This window comes from Homalodisca vitripennis, chromosome 8 (assembly GCF_021130785.1).
Source record: "Homalodisca vitripennis isolate AUS2020 chromosome 8, UT_GWSS_2.1, whole genome shotgun sequence".
Lineage (NCBI taxonomy): Eukaryota > Metazoa > Arthropoda > Insecta > Hemiptera > Cicadellidae > Homalodisca > Homalodisca vitripennis.
In genome coordinates, this window is record NC_060214.1 from 28,838,571 (window position 1) to 28,861,298 (window position 22,728).

A 22,728-nucleotide genomic window follows, 5' to 3' on the forward strand; every position below is an offset into this window, starting at 1 on the left:
TTATCACCAAGCATCTACAATAGATCTGGCCTTCGCCACACCCAATCTTCATGCCTTAGTAGACGTATGGGAGGTAGGTAATGATTCGTTAGGCAGCAATCACCTGCCTATATTCATGCAATTTAATATTAATTCCCTATCTAATGACTTCAATGTACATACAAGTTATTTTAATACTAATAATAAATGGAACTTTAAAAAGGCAAATTGGTCTCTATATACAGAGACTGTTGAAAAATTGACTAATGAACTGCCAGACATCCCATTGGAAAAACAATGGGATGAAATGTATAGTATAATTACATTAGCAGCAGACAAAGCAATACCAAAGTACAATACAGCAATTAATAGGCCTAAATTTACACCAAAACAATGGTGGAATGAAGCTTGCTCTCAAGCTGTTGCCAGCAGAAGGCTTGCATTTAGTAAATTTAAAAACTGTATGACTGCTCTCAATTATCAAAATTATCAAGCTGCACAAATTAAAGCTAGGGAAGTAATTAGAAGAGCTAAAAAACAAGGTTGGGAAAATGTATGTCAAAAAATTAATGACAGAAATAACTCCTCATTTGCATGGAAAATAATTTAAAAACTTAAAACTAATAATAAGGCAAATACAAATTCTTCAACCATTGAAGACAACGATCTTTGTGACAAATTCATGTGCCATATAGTTCCGGATTCAGTTCCCATGGAAAGCGAGATATTTATTCCCAGGTACACCTTCTATGAAAATGCTTCTCCTATAGAAACTAATTTTAGTATTAAAGAAATAAATGTAGCCATAGATTTTAAGAGGAAAGATACAACACCTGGTTTAGATGGAGTATCTTACAGCATGTTAAGACATTTACCACTCGTTGCTCGATTATATATTCTAAATATATTTAATAATATATGGAATGGAAGTATAGAATTACCAAGTAAGTGGAAACAAAGTAGAATTATAGCTATCTTGAAACCGGAAAAAAATAAACATTTGGAGACTTCATATAGGCCTATATCATTAATACCCTGCATACTAAAATTATTTAATAGAATTATTAAAAGTAGACTGGAATGGTTTGTTGAAAACTCTAATATTCTACCAAATACCCAATATGGATTTAGGAAAAGAATTGGATGTAATGATTATTTAATTAATTTTGTTTCAGAAATTCAAACTGCACTGACTTATAATGAAACTACTATTGCTGCCTCTTTAGATTTATCAAATGCTTATGATACAGTACACATACCAGAATTAATAGGAAAGCTGAAGTGTTATAATATTCCATGGAAGTTTATTTCCCATATTAATTCATGGCTAATCAATAGACAATTAATTTTAGTTAGCTCTAAGTCAACTATAACTAGGGTAACGAATAAGGGATTACCACAAGGTAGTGTTCTAAGTCCCTTGTTGTTCGCACTGTACATAGCTCACATTAATGATTATATTCCTAATTATGTAAAATCACTTCAATTTGCAGATGACATTGTTTTATACTCCTCTGTAAAACATATCGAGACAGTCTACACAAACATGCAACACACTCTCAGCACAGTACAATCAAACTTCAGTCAACTCCATCTGGAATTCAATGCAACCAAAAGTAAGGTAATAATATTCACACGGAAAAAAAACATTAACACTGATAAACAAATTACAATTAATAATCAAATAATACATGTAGTAAGTTCTATCAAACTATTAGGTATGATTATAGACAATAAGTTAGATTTCAAAATTCATATTAATAAATTGTTTGTAAAATGCCAAAAAGACGTTGATATAATAAAGTCTGTAGTTTGTGGCACTAACGGTGCAACACCTGAGTTTGCAACGATTATATATACAAGCTTAATAAGAGCAAAATTAGATTATGGGGCATTTCTTTATGGACATGCATGTAGAAAAGAATTAAAAAAACTAGATTCAATCCAAAACCAAGCCATAAGAATATCATTAGGTGCTTTTAAAACAACACCAATTATTGCTCTACAAGCAGAAGCCGGTATTCAATCCTTAAGCAACAGAAGAAAGTTTCTATGTGATAAATTTATTTATAAAATCATAACTCATGAAAATCATCCAGCATACAGAAGTTTAATGTTTCTTAAAATGTTGACAGACTGTATGTCATACTGGAAGAAAAAAAATCAGCCACTGTACATACAATCTATATCAAAAATTCATTCCTTAGATTTAAATATATTAAAAAAGGAGAGTTACAAAACCTTTTGGGATTTCAACAATCCAATATTAATGATGACCAACAATATTAAATTTAAGCACAACATAGACAATCCACATACTTCAAAAAAGGTAAGCAATAGCACAATTACCAAACAAACCTTTTTGGAACTAATCAATACCAACTATGAACAACATTTGCACTTCTACACTGATGGATCAAAATCCACATTGGGGACAGGTGCAGCTTACTATGTCCCAGAGCTGGACATCACAGGTAAGTTTTCATTAGAAAATCAGGTTTCTAGTTACTCAGCTGAACTACTTGCTATTTTAAAAGCAACACAAACCTTTAACTCAATAGAACAACAAGATATAGTAATATTTACTGATTCACAAGCAGCTATACAAGCACTCGATAAAGTCTATAACAGCTATAAAGGAGAAGGCATTCCAGTGAGTATTATCTATGAAGTTATTAAAAGTGGTAAAAATGTAACATTTCAATGGATCCCGGGACACTCAGGTATTTATTGCAATGAATATGTAGATAGCCTAGCCAAAGACTCAATAACAAACGGCAACAAGATAACAAATATTAACAAATATTTACATTCCACCAGATGATTTCAAAGCCTACCAACGGAGAAAATCTGCAGCAGAAAATGAACAGGAGTACCAACTATCACAAAAAGCGCAATGGTATAAACAAATTCAGACAACGACTATTCATAATCGATGGTATAGTAATGCAGACTTCAACAGAAGGGAAATGGTAAATATTATTAGATTAAGGTTTGGACATGCCAAAGTAAACGCTAGACTATATGATATTAAAAAAATATTTCACTCCATTGTGTCTAAGCTGCACTCAAGCTCAACGCGAAACACTAGACCATGTAATTTTATAGTGCCCAGCCTACGAATATGCAAGAGATCGGTGCTTTAAGTTAATTAAAAATTTAACATCGATATCTAATATTAACTTAACGTATTTAATGAAATTAGAAGACACAAAAGTATATAAAGAAATAAATAACTTTCTCATGACCATAAACAAATACATTTAATAACAAATCAACAAAACACAATACATATATGTATCCTGGTTTTGGCCTTTATATCCGTGGTCCATATTTCGGATTAGGAATGCCTGAAGGACCCCTGGCGGGAAGACTCCCCAAATCCTGAATATCTATCTATAGAATCCCATAGTAATCCCGCTATTTATTAACAAACACAAACAGTATAGGTACACAAAACATATATGTCCAATACATTAAACCCAAACTAATAATAATAACTAATTATTTCCAATTAAATTACCACAGAGGTTTAACAACACAGTGAACTACGAGGCTGCATGGGATTATGCCCGAGCCTTTATTATAAACAGAAAAAAAAGACTAGGCGTTGTAAAACTCCCAAGAAGCTTGTTGTCACTTTGTTACGACTTTGTACTAAATTTTTAGATGCAGAATATAAAAGTATCAGCATACTGTACATATTTTATCATATTTTAGGTGTTGCATACTATGAAATGATATGGGACTTGAAAATACAGCTTTGAGGTTAGCCTCTGTTAGTTATTCTAGTACAAGTTTACTTCCAGGTAAGCCTATGAAACAACCATCTATCTTGCAAGAAGTTTGAATGCCCATCTTGGTATTGTTACCTATGTGTTTTTGTTTTGAAATGTTACACCCAATGACCCAATTCTTCTATTTTTCAAAGCGCCTTGAATTAGTGTTAAAGAAAGGATATAATACCTTTTTTACATATAGATTAAAAAAAATAAAAACACCAATGTCAAGTTCAATTTTAAAACCATAATCTTTGTTTACAAGCTCAAGAAGTGGGCAGCAGTAAAATAAGTGGCCACCTCAACAACTGAATCATCAATATTAATAATTACGCTGTCTAAACCTACTAAAACCAAAATGTTGAACTAAATAATGTAATAGTTATTTCAAATTATGGCAGTAGGCTAATATATTAAGCGCTACCATGACGATAGAATTAACCCTCCAGCTGATGACTATTTCACTTTAAAATAATAGGGCATTTTCAAGACATTTGCATGGTTTGCTTAAAGAATTATAAAAAAATAGAAAACAATGAGAAATTATCAAGTGTTGTACATCAAATTATTTGTAAGAATATATTATACAAGCTGGTAACAAAAATAAAAACTTACCTTTTTTCCAATTTTTTTTCTTTTTTACCCGGGCATAACGATAAAAAAATTAAAATTTCAACTTTGAAGTAATATATATGTACACTAACTTGTTGTATTCTAAATTCCAAAATAATCAAAATGTTCAAAATTTAATGCTGAGTTGAAAACACATCACGTATCTTAATGAAAATAAGAACACTAACACTAAGAACTTAAAAATTAAAAAATGGTACGTAGGTCAATTTTGACTATTGTTGCAATACTTCAAACTTTCAATGTTTTTTTTCAATAAACCACTCATAAATGTTGTTATTTTGGTTCAAATACAATCCTAAAAATATCTAATGTATAACAAAATTAAATCATGAGGAAAAAACATATAACTCTTTATATACATATTTGTATAACCCAAAATACATTTACATATTCCGATTCAGATCCTGACTCCTCTGCTCTTCCCTCCTCTCACTAACAATCATCTAAGCGTCACTAATCTCGTCAACTAAACAGTGCCTAATCGCACTAGAGCGGCTAAGTTCACTCATAATAAAACATAAACTAGTATTACAAACGATTTACAACGGGCAAGACAGTAAGCAAACATGTGCCGAGAACAATAACAGCAAACCAAAGCAAGAGCTGAATGCAACAGTAAAGGCGTGGGCTCGGTGCAAATCAGCTGATTGTTACATCCCACTACATTCCAAAGACCACCAAATATCGATTCCAGTAATACAGGTGGGAAGGGCATTTCTTCCTCTTTCGTATTATATGACGCTAACTAAGGATTGCACTGTGCGTGTGAGTCGCACCATGCGATCTTATCAGATGGAGGGTTAAATGTCGCGTAAAATAAAAAAAAACAAATATTTGCTTTCAAACTCATAAAACAATAACACAACAAGTGTTTTGACACCTGTTTGTTTGTTGTTTAAAACCATAATCTTTGTTTCCAAGCTCAAGAAGTGGGCAGCAGTAAAATAAGTGGCCACCTCAACAACTGAATCATCAATATTAATAATTAGGCTGTCTAAACCTACTAAAACCAAAATGTTGAACCAAATAATGTTATAGTTATTTCAAATTATGGCAGTAATATATTAAGGGGGGTCGGCCCCAAATTTTAATTATCATATATTTTTTGCTTTAAACACGTTTTTCCGAAAATCTAGTTTTTTAACACAAAGGTACATTTATCTAAAAAACTATTGAAGATATCTGAACAATTTTTTTTTATATTTTGTTTATTAGGTCTTCCTTTACATTTTGTATGAAGCAAATTCCTTATTTTTAAATCCTATATTTAAAAAAAAAAATATTTTATACAAAAAATTCCTGGAAAAAAAGTAGTTTGGAAAAAAAATTTTTAATATCCAAAATATATATATTTTTTGAAGTTATCCATACAAACTATGCAAAAATGTCCAAAGTTTCTAGTAACACAAAAATTATGTACCTATCTTTTATACTTTTTGAGAAAAATGTACCTTAAGTAGAGGAATTTAACATGGGCTAGATAGGCCTGGCCGACCCCCCTTAAGCGCCACCATGACGATAAAAAAAAAAAAAAAAAATGTTGCGTAGAATAAAAAAACATAAATATTTGCTTTCAAACTCATAAAGCAATAATACAACAAATGTTTTGACACCTGTTTGTTTATAATGACATATCTGATCGTGTTGGTGGCCGCTTATTATACTGTAGCCGAGATGTGGAATTAGTGTTTAACGTAGGGATATATATATTTTTGGGTAGGGTACGATAAGCGGACCCGGTTTTTATATTGTCAATATTGGCAAACGACATTACTTTATTATAACTTTCTATATACCAACTGATACTGATTTTTGAACAATAACTTGTATAAGCTATACACACTTTCAAATAGTAAATATACTATTTGAATTTATACTTAATAACAGACAGTAGGAAACCTCGTGGAGGACCGCAAAATGGTTTTAAAAGTGGCATATCAACCGAACTGCTTGCAGATCATCTCTGTGAGTATTTGTATAGAAGAGAAGTACGGTTTTATGGAGAAGATTCTTCAACAATCATTGCTACACAGGAGACAACACATAAATAATCACGCATATTTCGTATTTTCCTTTATAAATGTTTGTTATGTCGTTATAATTTAATTATTATTTATTTAATTTTTTCCTACTTCCAGTTCTAATCATTTGTTTGATCGTTAGAGCTCATTTATAAGATTATCACTATGAGCATTATATTAATTATTTTAATTTAAATTATGATTTTTATTATGATTACAGATATGTTGGTATGATATAAAACACGTAGCCTATTCGATAAATGAATATGAATTGTACTAATCGATATAAAAACCAGATCCGCTTATTGTACTCTTTCAATTTTTTACTTATAGATTATATACTTATTGATTATTTATTACCACTAATATGAAATTAACCCTTAGCACGCCGTAGACAGAATAATCCGCGATGTTGTTAGGTCTTACAACGCCAAAGACGGAATAATCCGCCGATCAATAAAAATATATTTTATATCTGTTTTTGAAGTTTATAAGCTCAATATATAAGCCAAAATACTAAGTAATGTACTGGCTTGACCAAATAATTCAGTTGCAGCTGTCAGCTGGTATATAAACAAATTATTTGTTGCTGGCAGGTGTTCTCCCATTCCCAATCTGTACGCCGATGAAGATACTATCCGCCATTTTCGACTGTCAGTGGAGCACGCATTGTGCCTTTGGGAAGTGTTCTTGCATTGGCATTCCTTATACAAATAGTTCTAAAAATGTATTGTTATACCATGTTTTAGGTATTATAATCAAGTTTTTATTGTTTCTTTTCTGTTGTGTTTACACCATGGCTTTGTGTTTACACCGATTTGTGTTTTGAAGTTTACCATACAACTGCTAAATCTATCATCAGAACTTATAAACTAATTAAGATCAGCATATCACACTTTATTTGTTTTCTTATCCTTGTACATAGTTTTCATATTTTTCATCACATGTATTTGATTACTCGGGTAGGGTATGATAAGTGGACCCGGTTTTTTATATCGAAGAATGTAATCATCGATACCTAATATGCGAATCTCAAATCCTAGACTATCAATCGATATAAAGTATATATAGTTCTCAATAACAATCATGTGTTTTAAATTAAAATATGAATCTAATATTTACAGTGATCAAACAAGTTATTATAACCAAAATTAGGAAAACTGAAGACCATATTTGCTCCTCTCACAGTTACAGTTGTTTCTTTCCCACAAATTTCACATAATGGGGTTTTTCGCACGATTCCAACATGTTGAAGTCATGAAAAACATGTCTTATCATATTCCAAAGCAATGTCGTGTAGTTTTCTAAAATTGACTGTCATTTTTAATAATCAAATGTAACTTATATAACATTGAAATATTACATTAAGAGTATTATTTTAAAGTATTTACAGCTATTGATATAGATTATTTGATTAATCGTTAAAAATAATTAATCAGTATCGATGGATTAGATCGCTGGTTATGATTGAGTAATATCGTTTGCCAATTTCGATATTAAAAACCGGGTCCTTATCGTACCCTACCCGATTACTTTGTAACCTGAATTTGTTTTTATTGAAATACTCCATTTTTATGAATAAATCTAAAATAATACTAAATTTATATCGGCGTTCTAAGGGTTCAATTAAATGCTATAATCTTTGTTTAAAAGCCTAAGAAGTGGATAGCAGTATAATAAGTGGCCACTACAACAACTTAGGTATCGAAATACATGATTAGGATAAGCAGCCACCTCCAGAATCACTTCAATTAGAAATATCTAATATAGGCTACAAACATTTACCCAATAGATAATCATAATTAATAGTTCCCATCTGTTTTTATTTCACGAATAATTATATTGTTTATTACAATGTTAAAAGTCTATACCATAATTTGGTTTGACGTAATTGTTCAAAATTAATTCAAAGAAAGTAAAATCACGTGTAAGGTATTTGAGTAAAGAATGTCTCCAAGTACAATGGTGATGTACATGTGTAAATTGTGTTTGTGTTATCTGATCTATGTACAATTATTTATTCATATTTTTGATTTTATTGTTTGTTCTATTGTAATAATTTATTTATGTCAATTATTCATTGTTCATATTTCCATCTGCATTGTTAATTAATGGTTAGATTTTTTGTATTTGGGATCCTTTTAAAATCTATTTTCTATATTTATTTACTTTTTTAATTCCTTTGCTCAAACTGTAAAAAATGGATTTTTGTGTCGGAATGTAAAATAAAGTAGGTAAACTTGTAAGACGTGTCTGTGCTTTAAAATAGTAAAAAGTAACTAAATTTTGCACTATTTTGTTTGTAACTTAAGTTTTATAAAGGCAAGATAGTGTTTTACTCATCTTTAAATGCGTTATTTTGTAAGATAAAAACAGCCAAGCTATATTGTTATTTGAAATACTTTTAACGTAATCTGATTTCAGTAGTTATATTGGGGATGTTACTCATGACTATCAATTTGATAATCATGAATATTGTGTTGGCCGCTTTTTATCAATGTTGTTATTTGGTAACTTTCAAAATATCTAACAATTATTATTTATGAATATTAATTGGTAAAATCTTTTTCAATTTAAATATTCCGAATCGATTGCTGGGGTGGTCACTTATTATACTGCAGCCAAGAAACAAATATTTTAATATTGCTGTTTTAATCATTAGTACAAGAAATTTGGTTACAATTACATCATGTCCTGTTTTTCTTTGAACCAAAATTAGATGCTTACAAAAAAATGGTTGGTAATTTTTTAATAAATGTAGGAAAAATTAAACACAGCATTGAAAAGGTGACATTTTTATTAATAAATAATAATTATAATGAATCATAATAATTATTAATAACAACAGAAGCAATCATATTTTATTTTAGTCGGATTAGCCGCTTTTTATCAATATTGTTATTTGCCCACTTACAATTATTATTTATGAATATCAATTGGTAAAATATTTTTAAACTTAAATATTCCTAATCGATTGCTGTGGTGGTCACTTATTATACTGCAGCCAAGAAACAAAATATTTTAATATTGCTGTGTTAATCATTAGTATACACATCATAAACACACTATAAAAATGAATGTCATTAAAATAGCTGTTATAGGAGCTAAGATAAATGATATAGTAAACAAACACGACTTGTTGGAAGTCATTATTTAATGAGATTGTATTCATTAAGATGTTGGATATCAGTAATTCTGAACACATTAGTACAAATATTCATAGTCTAAGAATTACATTGCTTTAGCAGAACTAATTGCATTATTGACTGACTCTTTGCACTCATTTTTCCAGAAGGTGATCTGCTGAATCTATTGGCTTTATTTCAAGCATCACTTCCTTGGACAAATGAGAGTGTTGGTTGTTTCATACAAGAAATTTGTTTACAATTACATCATGTACTGTTTTCCTTTGAACCAAAATTAGATGCAATGCTAACAAAATAATTTTGGGGTATTTTTCAATAAAGGTAGGAAAAATTAAACACGCCATTGAAAAGGTGATGTTTTTATTAATAAATAATGATAATAATGAATCATAATAATTAACAATAACAACAGAAGCAATTATATGTTATTTTAGTTGGCTCAGCAGCTGATTTTGTCAGCCGCTTTGTTGTCCCTGAAGTGTGTAATGCTTCAATTTTAACATGTTTTAGATGCATTTTTGATATATGTACAAGTCTGGAGGTTTTTTCCTTATGCTTTATACTTTATTTTGATGAGCATTTGAGTGTTGTTAAATAAGAAGTAATTAGAAAAAGAATTACAATCAATTGATAATCCATGACTTTGTGCTTTTAGATCACACAAGGAAATTTTTACAATTATGTATATATATATATATATATATATATATATATATATATATATATATATATATATATATATATATATATATATATATATATATATAAAGATATACTGTTTGTGAGTATTAAAACAATTTAACATTTAAAGTATTTTTTTTATCTAGAGCTAGCTTGCATTTTAAAATAATATGCATAACATTAAAATTTTGCAAAACAGTTCTCATTTTAAGTTGTTGCAATCAATTTATACTAGTTGGCTGGCAGCTCTTTTTAATTTTTATTAGTATGTTATAAAACTTAATTTTATTAATAAAGCACAAAAAACATTTGAGTATTAATATATCCAATGAACCAAATGGAAAATATAGATCTCGATTACAAAGAATGGAGTTTGAAATCTGGGCTTTATTGTGTCTATTTGGGCACATTTTATTTTTTTACTATACAATTAAAAATATATTCTAGTAAATAATTTCATTGTGTGTGTGTGTGTGTGTGTGTGTGTGTGTGTGTGTGTGTGTGTGTGTGTTCAAGTTCAAAAGATCTTTATTCAGAGAATTACAAAAGTTGAATACATGCAAAACATTAACAGTACATGCAGTTTATATATCTATCATTACATGCATTTTTAACCGTACATTCTCAATGCCCCTGTAATGGCGCGTGCGGGAATTAAAGTTGGCTTACTAAATTACATTGCTTTTTTTGACAGTCATTCCTTTACTTTTAATAGTTATTTAAGATCTCTATGCACAAGTCATTTACCATTATTCCAATTAAGCACTACATTCAAAAAGTGATATTTGATACAAATGCATTTTTCCAGTATATAAATATGTTTAAATATAAATGTTTAAATTGTACTATAGTAAATTTATTATGACACAAATTAATTGATTGAGCCCACCATGTTCTCCAATTTGCTACTGCTAACAACTAACACGCATGAATACATACTTATATCCTTCAATAACAATGTTTGCATATATGCATGTAAATCTACATACATACAGGCTACACACCTACATACACACATCTGCATATAAATAACAAGAGATAAATAATATAATCAATTAACAAGGTATAAACATAGAAACAAATAACAACAATAAGTGTGTGTGTGTGTGTGCGCGCGCGCGTGCGTGTGTGTGTGTGTGTGTGTAATCAGTAATCAAATCATTTATTTCTTGAAAACATACAAACAATACATGCATCAAAACTCCATGCGCTCACCTAGCGTGTGCGGAGTATAAAAAAACTGTTCACTAATAATTATATAAATATAAGTTTTACTGTTGACTGGCAGTTCCATAAGTTATTTCATATTTCAGTTGTTTCTTACTAACTTTACAATAAACTTTAAAAACTTAACAATCATTAGTAATTAGTTAACAGTTATATATTAAATATATTATATAAATTATCTAACAAGGAGTAATTAATCAACATACAAAAACATTTATAGCAGTATCAATCAAATAAATAATAGAACTTAACAATAAAGTGTAAATCAATTCGGCATTTTATATTCAACAAACAGTAAATTTTACAATATAACAATTCAAACATAATAAAAATAATCAAACATTACAAAAATAATCTATTAAGGAATAGTTAACCAGCATACAAAAACATTTATAACAGCATTCAATCAAATAAATAATAAAACATAACGATAAAGTATAAATATATTCTACATTTTTATATTCAAAAAACAGTAAATTTTACAATATAATAATTCATACATCTATGGCTGTAACAAACTCAGTGGCTTTTATTTTAACTTTCGGTTTTTTATCTAAGTACAATTCATTGCCATTTGATTGGAGAAATCTGTTGAAAATCTGTGGGCCCAAATAACAAAACTGATGTCTGCTTGATTCTTTAACAACAAAAGGTACTTTAAGTAAATCATACTGTGCTGCACGTGTAACTCTTTGTATCTGTCTATGTCTAAAATTATTTTGGTTTTTATGTGTGTGTGTGTGTGTGTGTGTGTGTGTGTGTGTGTGTGTTCAAGTTCAAGTTCAAAAATCCTTTATTCAATACAATACAGAACACAGTTTACATCGATCATTCCCAATGCACCACGTACGGCGCGTGCGGGAATACAGTTGGCTATTTTTATTTTATTTTATCCTAATTGTATTTTGACAGCAGTCTATAGTCACTAAATATTTCATACCTTATTTTTATAATCATAAACATAGATAATTTATCATTTAAATGTTTTATTTTTTCAATATACCACCTGAACCATAAACAAAGCAAATAACAACAAAGTAATAATTATAAGAAAAATACAACAATAACATTTAACTTTATATAAATAACTATATAAATTCACAACAACAATATAAATTATTAGCAATAACAATATAACTTCATAACAATAACTATATAAATTACTAACAATAATAATATAAATTCATAACAATAACAATATCAATTAAAAACAATATAACAGCAAAACAGCAACAATACAACATGATAATAATAACTTAATTTGTGTGTATAAATAAACATTACATATGAACAAATTCTAACAATTTCATTTTTACTTTGTTTTTTCTCAAAAATAATATCATTCCCACAAAATATTATAAACTTGTTATAATTGGCCGGACCCATGTTATAAAATTGATACCTGCTAACTTCTTTGACTAAAAACGGAACTGATATTGACATAAACTGACCTGATCTAGTAAATCTATTTTGCTGTTTAAACTCAAAGTTTTGTAAATATTTCTGAATGTACATAACCACTGAATATTTATATAACCAAATCAAATCAAATCAAAATGTCTTTATTACGTGAACATTAAGTACAGTAATTTGTCAAAATATAATACATAATGCAAAGTTAGATAATTACAGTTTAATAGTGTCATCATTGTGAGTTTAGGAGGTTTATGCTTCAATTTTTAAAATCACGTGGTTCCAGTGTTAGCAGATTCCAGGAACTCTTCAATGGTGTATACAGGTCTCTTCAACAAAAACTCTCGAAGTAGGTTCTTTAGTCTGTTTCCTGTCAGGCTGCGGAGGTAGTCTGGTAGAAGGTTTTTAAATTTCCGGCCAATGTATGAAGGTTTCTTCTCGTATAAAGCTGTTCTGTGTTGAGGTAGGGTGAGCCTTGAGGCATGGCGTGTGGGGTAATTATGGAGGTCCATGTGAGTCTGCAGATGTAGTTTATCTACGTGCAAGATGGCTTCATAAATGTAAAGTGCAGGTACTGTAAGTATGCCTAGGGTCTGGTAGGCCTGTCGGCAAGTTTGTAGTGGCTCAAGGTTTGCAAGGGTCCTGACTGCCTTCTTTTGGAGTACCAGAACTCTCTTGAGGTTTCCTTGGGAGGTTCCCCAGACTATAAGGCCATACCTAATGTGAGACTCTATTAGCGCATAGTAGGCTATTTTTGCCGCTTCCAGAGAGCCTACCCATTTAATACGTTTAACAACGTAGATGCCTGTACTAATTTTATTGCATATGTTGTTTACATGATCTGCCCATGTGAGTCTGCTATCGAGAGTTACTCCCAAAAACTTGATCTGGTTAGCCACTGATATATTGGGAATGCTTGCTGGTACCTCTTTCTTCCTGCTAAAGTGTACCTGTGTAGTTTTGTCAGGGTTTATTGCTAAGTCATTTAATTTACTGTAGATTATGGCGCTTTCTAATGATGTGATAGAGTTACTGTACAATTGTTCAGCTGTGTCATTTCTTAGAAGAAGAGTGGTATCATCTGCGTACATTATGCAGCTCGTACTTTCATTTTGAATTAGAGCTGGGAAGTCATTAGTCAGCAGAATAAACAAAATGGGTCCCAACACAGATCCCTGTGGGACTCCTCTAGTAATTGGTTGAGGACAAGATCTGAACATGCTAGTGACGCCAGATGTAGTATGCTGAATCTCCACAATTTGGGATCTCCCTTTGAGATAACTATCAAACCACTTGTTTTCCAGACCAGTTACTCCCAAAGCTACAAGTTTTTTAGAGATGAGGCTGTGTCCTAAGCAATCAAAGGCCTTACTGTAGTCTAGGAATAAGGCAGTGACAAATTGTCCCTCCTCTATGCTGTCAATTATAGATTCGACCAGACTTATGATGGCAGATAAAGTAGATTTTCCCTTCTGGAAGCCATGCTGGCAGTCAGTAATTAAGTCCTGTTGTGTAAGATGTGTCATTAGTCTCTTCAATACTATTTTTTCAATAATTTTTGAAAACGTTGATATTAAGGAAATGGGTCTATAGTTTTTTGGGTCAGTTTTTGGTCCTTTTTTGTGCTGGGGATAGACCTTGGAGACTTTAAGCTTTGTTGGGAATTGGCCCAGGGAAAATGATTTATTTATAATTGATGCAAGAGGATGAATCAATTCCACTGCGCAATGCTTTACAACTTTTGATGAGTATTCGTCTGTACCACTCGATGATTTGTTTTTTAGGTTGTGTATTACTTGACTTACTTCTTCCCATGTTGTGGCGGTCAGATCAAATGGTTGTATTAAAGGGTGGTTTAAGAGGTTTAGGTCCTCTTCTAATCTGCTGTCTCCTGGCTGTTGGTTGTTTTGCTGTAATGTCACTTCTGCTATCTGAGTAAAGAAAGTGTTTAGTTGTTCAGCTACCTGAAGAGGATTGTCTACCACTGCATCGTCAATGTTTAGCTTAGGACACGTTTTGCTAAGTTGTTTGGCATTGGTCTCTGTATGTATTATGTCCCATACAGCTTTGGATTTGTTGTCAGATGTCATTATTTTCTGTGTATTTTGCATTTTGTTGCAACATCCTTAGTTTTCTGTCGTACTTCTTTTTTATGTTTACCATAGTTTCTTTATCTTGTGCCCTTCCGGTAATTTCATAGGTGTTTGAGGCTCTTAAGTAGGCAGCTTTTATCTCAGCTGATTCTTGGTCATAGTAGTGAATTGGTTTACTCTTAGTTTTATTTTTGCTCTTCTTGTGAGGGCAGGAGATGTCAAGGGCAGTTTGCAGCACTCCTTCGAATATGTTATATGCTGTTTCCGCATCTTCAGCATTATAGACAGTATCCCAATTTTTTATGGAAAGCAGTGACTTGAGCTGGTCAAGGTTTCTCCTTCCCATTTGTCGCCGAAGAGTTTGCGTGTTGTCGTCATTTTTACAAAAGTCCAGGCTACATATTTGGGCGGTATGATCCGATAGTCCAGTTTGTAAAATTGTTGCACTAAGGTCATGTTCTGGAATATTAGTGCATATACAGTCAATTGAAGTGCTTGTGTCAACTGTAATGCGAGTTGGTGGCAAAGGGAGCCTTCTTATGTTGTGTGTTGCCAATTCGTTGTCAAACATCAGGCTGTCCGGGTTGTTGGGTTTTAATCTGTCAATGTTTATGTCTCCTGTCAGAATAAACGACCTATTATGTGCTTGACTATTGTCCAGAATGTTTGATAGGATGTCCAAGCTATTTTGAATGTTTACCCCGGGAGGGCGGTATACGCCAAGGAGAAAGAGATGCTTCCCTTTGATTATAATATGTGCCATTGCAGCCTCAAATAGTTTTTCTTCGCAGTGGTTACTCACATCTATGGCCTCTATATTGTTTATTAAGTTGTCTCTACAATAAATAGCAACCCCCCCCCAGTCTATGTTCTTTTCTGTAGTATTCAGATACGAGAGAGTATCCTAGAAGTTTTGTGGTTTCAATATCGCTTTGCTTGAGACCGTGTTCTGTTAGAACCAAGAGGCTGGGGCATACTTCACTTAGTAGATGGTTTAGCCGGGTTATTTTTGTATTGAGACCTCTTATGTTTTGATGACATATTGTCAGGTAGTCATTTTTATCTGCTGAGTGCTGCCTAAAAAACAGTTTGTTTCTGTTGAAGATGACTCTGAGCATTGCGGAATTTTTATATTACTATTGCAGCTTGACATGTTGGTATGGTCTAGAAAAGAATTGGAGTGGTGTACATCTGCTTGCACCAGGATCTGATGTCCAGGTTCCTGTGGAGATGGTGGCGGTAGAGGAAGGTGATGATTAGGTGTTGCCAGGGCTATTTCATCTGTCTCCTGTCCTAGTGTTTCCAAGAGAACTGGTGAGATCTGAAGCAGTGCCTCAGAAGAAGAAGTCATTGGCATCATGTTCCTAGTGACTGCAGAATTTTCCTGAGTTTTAGTCATAATCTGAAGGTAGAATTGAATATTCATTGCAAAAAACTCATCCAAACTTTGATTTTCAGGCTTCAGTTTTGCATACATAGGTGGCGATTTTGTAAATTGTGTTTTTTCCTTGTCTGACTTACATAAAGCTGAACTTACAGGGAAGATGTGTTCTCTTACTTTAGTCAGTATGGATTCAGTGTTGTTAACGCAGATTTGTCTGGCTTCTGCGGTCAAGTTGTGGTGAAGCATAGTCCTGGTTGTCAATGTTGGTTCAGTGTTGTTAACGCAGATTTGTCTGGCTTCTGCGGTCAAGTTGTAGTAAGGCGTGGTCCTGGTTGTCAGTGTTGGTTCAGTGTTGTTAACGCAGATTTGTCTGGCTTCTGCGGTCAAGTTGTGGTGAGGCATAGTCCTGGTTGTCAATGTTGGTTCAGTGTTGTTAACGCAGATTTGTCTGGCTTCTGCGGTCAAGTTGTAGTAAGGCGTAGTCCTGGTTGTCAATGAAGGTTCAGTGTTGTCCGAGGTCAAGTTGTAGTAAGGCGTAATCCTGGTTGTCAATGAAGGTTCAGTGTTGTTTACGCAGATTTGTCTGGCTTCTGCGGTCAAGTTGTGGTGTTGTTCAGAAGTGTGATTCACACTTTGAGTGCTAGCTTTGTACTTAGCAGCTTGGAGTGATATACTGAACAGGTTTTGTTTTTGCAAAGTGTTATCCAGTTGGCTGTTCTTCATGGTCCTGGTCATGTGACCTCTAGCTGAGGAATGTGGACTTTCCTTTCTGTCCAACATAGATGTAATTTTATTATTCCCTGGTTTATTTAAGTGGGTATTTGAGTCAGAGTTCATAAAGTTGTCAAGGAATGAATTTGTGTAGACTTTAAATTTGTTTATCAGCTCAGTAAATCTAAACTGGTTTTCCTCTACTTCTTCCTCCGTTTTCGACAAAATTACTTTATAGTTCTGTAACTCTTGTTCTGTCTCTCTCCCTCGTGAAATTAATTGAGCATTTTCATTTCTGAGAATGAGAATTTCATTATCTGCCCATTTTGTGGTTTTAGCTAATTCTGCTTCCAAATATTTTATTTTTTCCTCTGACTTAGTTTGCAACGTTTGCAGTTGTTTAAGTACAGCATCACTACTTTTCTTTTCTTCATCTGCCTGTGCTAATAACTCTTCTTTTAGTCTTTGTTCCTTAGTGAGCTTTCTGCTTAGGTGGTCATTATTTTCTGAAAGGTCGCGAGTAAAGTCCGTTAGTGCTGACGTTTTATCCCCCAGTTCTTCTATTTTTCCTTCCATGTCTTGCTGTAATGAGGATTTAGTTTGATTTGCTTCTCTGAGCTGAGATGTAAGTTTGTCATTTAGCAGTTTGAGGTCAGTAATTTCAATCTTTAGAATATTGTTCTCGTGAAGTAGAGCATTCCCAGCTTCTGCTGCTAAAGTCAGAGACGTTTCTAGGTCAAATTCATCAGTTTGCTCATATTTTCTGATTTTGTTTTGGACATGGTTTATGTTTATGGTATCTTCAGACTCTATGGAGATAGCTACATCAGAAGGATTACTAAGAGAGGCTATATGCGTTTTTGTTACTGAACCTATGGCTGTGTCAGCTTCTTGTAGCGCCTTGTTAAATATTCTGTTTCTAGAACTATCTGTCTTGGGTAACCCATAAATATGTTTATGCTTGACATACAGGAATAGGTCTTTGGATTTTATGTCAGCAGTTTTGTTATCACCAAAGAAAAGAACGTTGAATTTTGGAGATTTTTCTCCAATTTGAGGAGACATTCCAATTATTTTTCCAGGCCAGTGTGGGTAGCATTTAAGCTTGGCAAAAACAATGTCTCCAACTGAGAAAGAATCACTGGTTGTTGCCATTACTAAACAGTGCTACAGATGAGTATAGGATTTGCTAGAATGAATAATTATCACAGCTAGCAAGGTGGTCGAGGCAGAGCAGTTGTGTGTGGTCAGGTGCTGAGGTTGCACTGTCAGCAGATGCTGGGTCACCGCTCCCGTCTGTGACCTCGCTCTGTACTGTATGCTTCTGCTGTACAGCTGGATGCTATTACAAAGTCTAATACGTCACTATTTCTTGTGAGTTGGCTGTCCTAATGACGTCATTAAACCATTGTATGTGAGAAATGGTTAGTTGTCTTATATCTTGAGTCACTGAAGTAATTTTTTTTTTCTTTAAATGGTCTTGATAGTGTAAGGAAAAGAGAGAAATTGTTGTTAATTGTTGTTAAGAGAAGTATTAATAACAGTTTGTGGGTTATGGCAGTTGGAATGCCAGCTCAGTGTGTAGCAGTGATTTATGTTTTTTAGTGATCTTTATGTGAGTATATAGTGATAACTTATTGCTAGTTTAACTCACAGTCTCTATGTAAATCTGAGGTGAGCATTTTGTGTTCCCTAGACATCTTTTTCTAGCTTTAAAACTCACTTTTCACTGCACTCACTAATTCTTGATGTTTAACAGGCGGCCATGTTATTAGGTATTATCTAATATAACTGTTCAAATGTCAAAATATTTTTCTCAGCGAATATATAGCTTAATCTATCATTATGTTTGATATTATAGACAATTCGTAAGGCGTGCCTTTGATTCATTAAAACTGGCTTTAAAATGGTTGGGTAGGTACCTCCAAAATGTACAATTCCATATCTCAATACACTCTCAAACCAAGAAATATAAATCTGATTTAATTGATCTTCTTTTAAGTGTCCTTTTAAATGATATAGTGCATAAGTTATTTTTCTCAATCTTTTTGATAAAATATTCACATGCTGTCTCCACTTTAAAAATTGATCAATGTAAATCCCCAGATATCTTACAAACTCAACTACCTCAATACTGGAACAAGAACAACCGTAAATACAATGATGCACGTGGCAAAACAGTTTGAAAACATTTGTAAGATTTTCCTTAGTCTCACAGTAGTCAAAAAACATTATACACTTTGATTTACTGGTATTTATCAATAATTTATTGCTAATTAGCCATTGAGATATTTTTTCTAGATCACTGTTTATTTTATTTTGCAGTGATTGCCTATTATAGGCAGAGCATACAAGTGCTGTGTCGTCCGCATAGGCAAACACAGATGAGTGAAGGTCAATATTCAAAAGATCATTAATGTAAATCAAAAAAATAATTGGTCCTAATACCCCTCCTTGAGCTGTTCCGTACCGTAGCTCCAACACATCACTATAACATTTATTTATTTTCACAACCTGCCTTCTACCCCTGCAAAATGAATCCAACCATGCCAGTGCTGCACCCCCCAATGCCATGTTTTCTAAATTTATATATTAAAATGTCTATGTCTAATACATCAAATGCTCTCTGGAAGTCCAGATAAACAGCTAATGTATACATACTTTTGTCTGTAGATGCCACTATACTATTGACGTGCTTTTCTATTGCTAAATCCGTACCTCTATCCGGCAAAAATCCAAATTGATTACTGGAGAACAAAGATCTATTGTGGAAATAATTTAGTAACTGCTTTTTAATTATACTCTCAAAAATCTTCGCCACAGTGCTTATAACAGATACAGGGCGGTACTAAGAAAAAAGTGATTGATCACCTGTCTTATAAATCGGCACAACTGATCGACAGGTTCAGTGTGTGTGCGTGTGTGTGTGTGTGTGTGTGTGTGTGTGTGTGTGTGTGTGTGTGTGTGCGCGTGTGTGCGTGTGTGTGTGTGTGTGTTCACAGTTCACAAACTCTTTATTCATTTTAATATAAGTCACAATACATTGTCCCAATGCACCCTGCAAGGTGCGTGCGGGAACCAAAACTAAATTATTATATGTCCATTTACTGCTGACTTGCTGCATTTTCTTGTTATGATATTTTTATTTATATAAGTATGGCCTGTTTCCACTACAATCAATACATTTCTCTGTTTTACAGTTTTTCAATAATTAGGTACATTTGGTTACTGAAACAAGAACAAAAAAAACTATATTTTACCTTAGTTCGCACAACACAACCGCATACATACACATGCATTATACGCATTTGCGTACACATACATATGGCACTACAACAAATAACCATTATATAAACTATGAGAATTTACAACGATATAAACTGTGAGAATGTATAACAATGTAAACTATGAGAATGTATAACAGTATAAACTATGAAAATGTATAACAATATAAACTATGAGAATGTATAACAATATAATATAATTAACAATTAAATAATAACCAACAACACATGTACACAACCAATAAATTAACAAGCAATCAATAACCAGACAATTATCTTAATATGTAGTATAAAAATATAATAAATAAAACTACAAATATATTATCAGAATATTTAACGTATAACCAATTATAGACTTATATATGAAGCATATGGTAACCTAACCTATACAAATGGATCACATTTTTATTCAGGGATGTTGTCGGCAATAAACGATATTGCTTTCATTTTGACCTTAGGTTTTTTTCAAAAATTAATTCATTGCCGCAATCCATAATGAAACGGTTAAATAAACTTGGACCCAGGTAGCATAACTGACGTTTAGAAGTACTTGTAGTAAAAAAAGGTGTTTCCAATTGTAAAAATTGAGCAATGCGGGTTAGTCTGTTTGCAGTTCTAATTTTAAATTGATTTATGAATATGCAATAACGAACAAAGGTTATACAAGTGATTAAAGTTTAATATGTTTTTTTCTTTGAAAATATAACTCATTCTATCCATTCTTCTAATCCCATATACAATACGCAATGCATGCCTCTGTGCCATTATAATTGGCTGCAGTAGTGTTCGAAACGTTCCTCCATAATGAATTATTCCAAACCTCAGTATACTCTCAAACCAAGAAAAATAAAGTTGTTTCATATGTCTATCTTTTATATGCTGCTTGAGATGAAATAGAGAGTAATTTATTTTCCTTAGTTTTTTTGAAAGGTAATTGATATGCTGATCCCATTTTAGATGATGATCAACATACAAGCCTAGGTACTTAACACTTTCTACTGTTTCTATAGTTGTGCACCTACATGAATACTTACACTGATGCGTGTGACAAACCAAATTTAATCTGTTTCTCAAAAGGTTTTGATTGCAATTTTGATCGAAAAAAAGAAGACACTTTGATTTAGAAACATTGATTAAAAGTTTATTGTTGATCATCCACTCAGATACGATTTTTAGATCCTGTCTTACCCTAGTAATTAGTGCGTGCGTGCGTGCATATGTGTGTGTGTGTGTGTGTGTGTAAGAAGTATCAAGAGTTTGAAATTTTTAAGGGGAGTCGGATTACTCTATCTTTCCCATGTTAAATAGTACAACTTTATGTACCATTTTCTAAGAAACCGTTACAGATAAAAACTTAAACCCTTTTTTATTTTATTATGCATATATTGTTGTACATTTAAGGCACAGCATTTTAAGGTATCATATATTAAAGTAATTTTTTAAAATTTTTATATTTTAGCATAAACAATTTTAAAAAGTTACTGTTTGAACGTATGTAACTTGGAACTGAAAATAATAAATGTAATTTCCTGTACCAATTTTCGGAGATATATCGGTACAGATCGATTACTGGAAGAACACATGGGTGTACGTACCTCATAAATGTACAAGCCAATTTTCTTGTAAAGTTAAGCTATATAGATGTTTGGAAGTAAAGATTAAAAATATATGCTATTGTTCATTAAGAAAATATAAAATATATTACAAACGCGTCACATATGTATCCATCATGTTGTGATGGGTGAATATATTGGACAAATGTCCATCCCTTGTTTATATGGTGAAATGAAATAAAAATTGTTTATTTTCCCAAAAATAGTACAATAAAACACATGTACCTAAACACGTATTGCAACAAACGAATGCACATTCATACAATGTCCAAAAAAACTATGTATTAGAGCGCAACAAGACGGTACTTATACATGGTTATTTCTTATTATATTGACCATATAATATATTTTCTGTAGTAATTATATTTAATTCCACTAAAATTTGAAAAAAGAATAGTGGTATCATTAGGAAGAGCCTACATGGGCCTACGGCATGTGCGCAGGCTCTGGTGGTAAATATTGGACCTAAAATTTAGAATAGGACAAATATTATAAGTAAATAAAAACAGTAGTTTTGTAATTTTTAGATTATTAAAGTGTTATCGAATTTAATTTTACTCCGACTCAATGGCCATGACAACAGCGAAGTTGCAATTCAAACACACGTTACGATACAAAACATGGAAAATATAATACGAGTTTGTTATGCTGAATTTTTTTAATATAGGAACTGTAATAGCGACTTGTTGCGAGTATCGTGGGTTATGAGGATGAGTTGCCAGTAAAAAATAGTATGAAAATGAGAGTGTAAGTAAATAAGAATT

At 32.2% G+C, this 22,728-nt stretch overlaps 1 protein-coding gene across 7 annotated transcripts in view; it reads left to right on the plus strand.

The window, feature by feature from the left end:
• LOC124367453 overlaps positions 1-22,728 on the plus strand; it is a 100,651-nt gene that overhangs the window by 35,489 nt on the left and 42,434 nt on the right. For 2 of the 7 annotated variants that reach the window (XR_006922900.1, XR_006922898.1), the window contains exon 2: positions 9,705-9,909. Coding sequence is in view for 2 of the 7 variants with exons in the window: in XM_046824276.1 (XP_046680232.1) it covers positions 1,526-1,600; positions 2,800-2,951; positions 7,009-7,129 (348 nt within the window). In the remaining 5 variants the exon portion in view is untranslated. The other 5 variants (XM_046824276.1, XM_046824277.1, XR_006922897.1 and 2 more) reach the window with 5 other exon arrangements.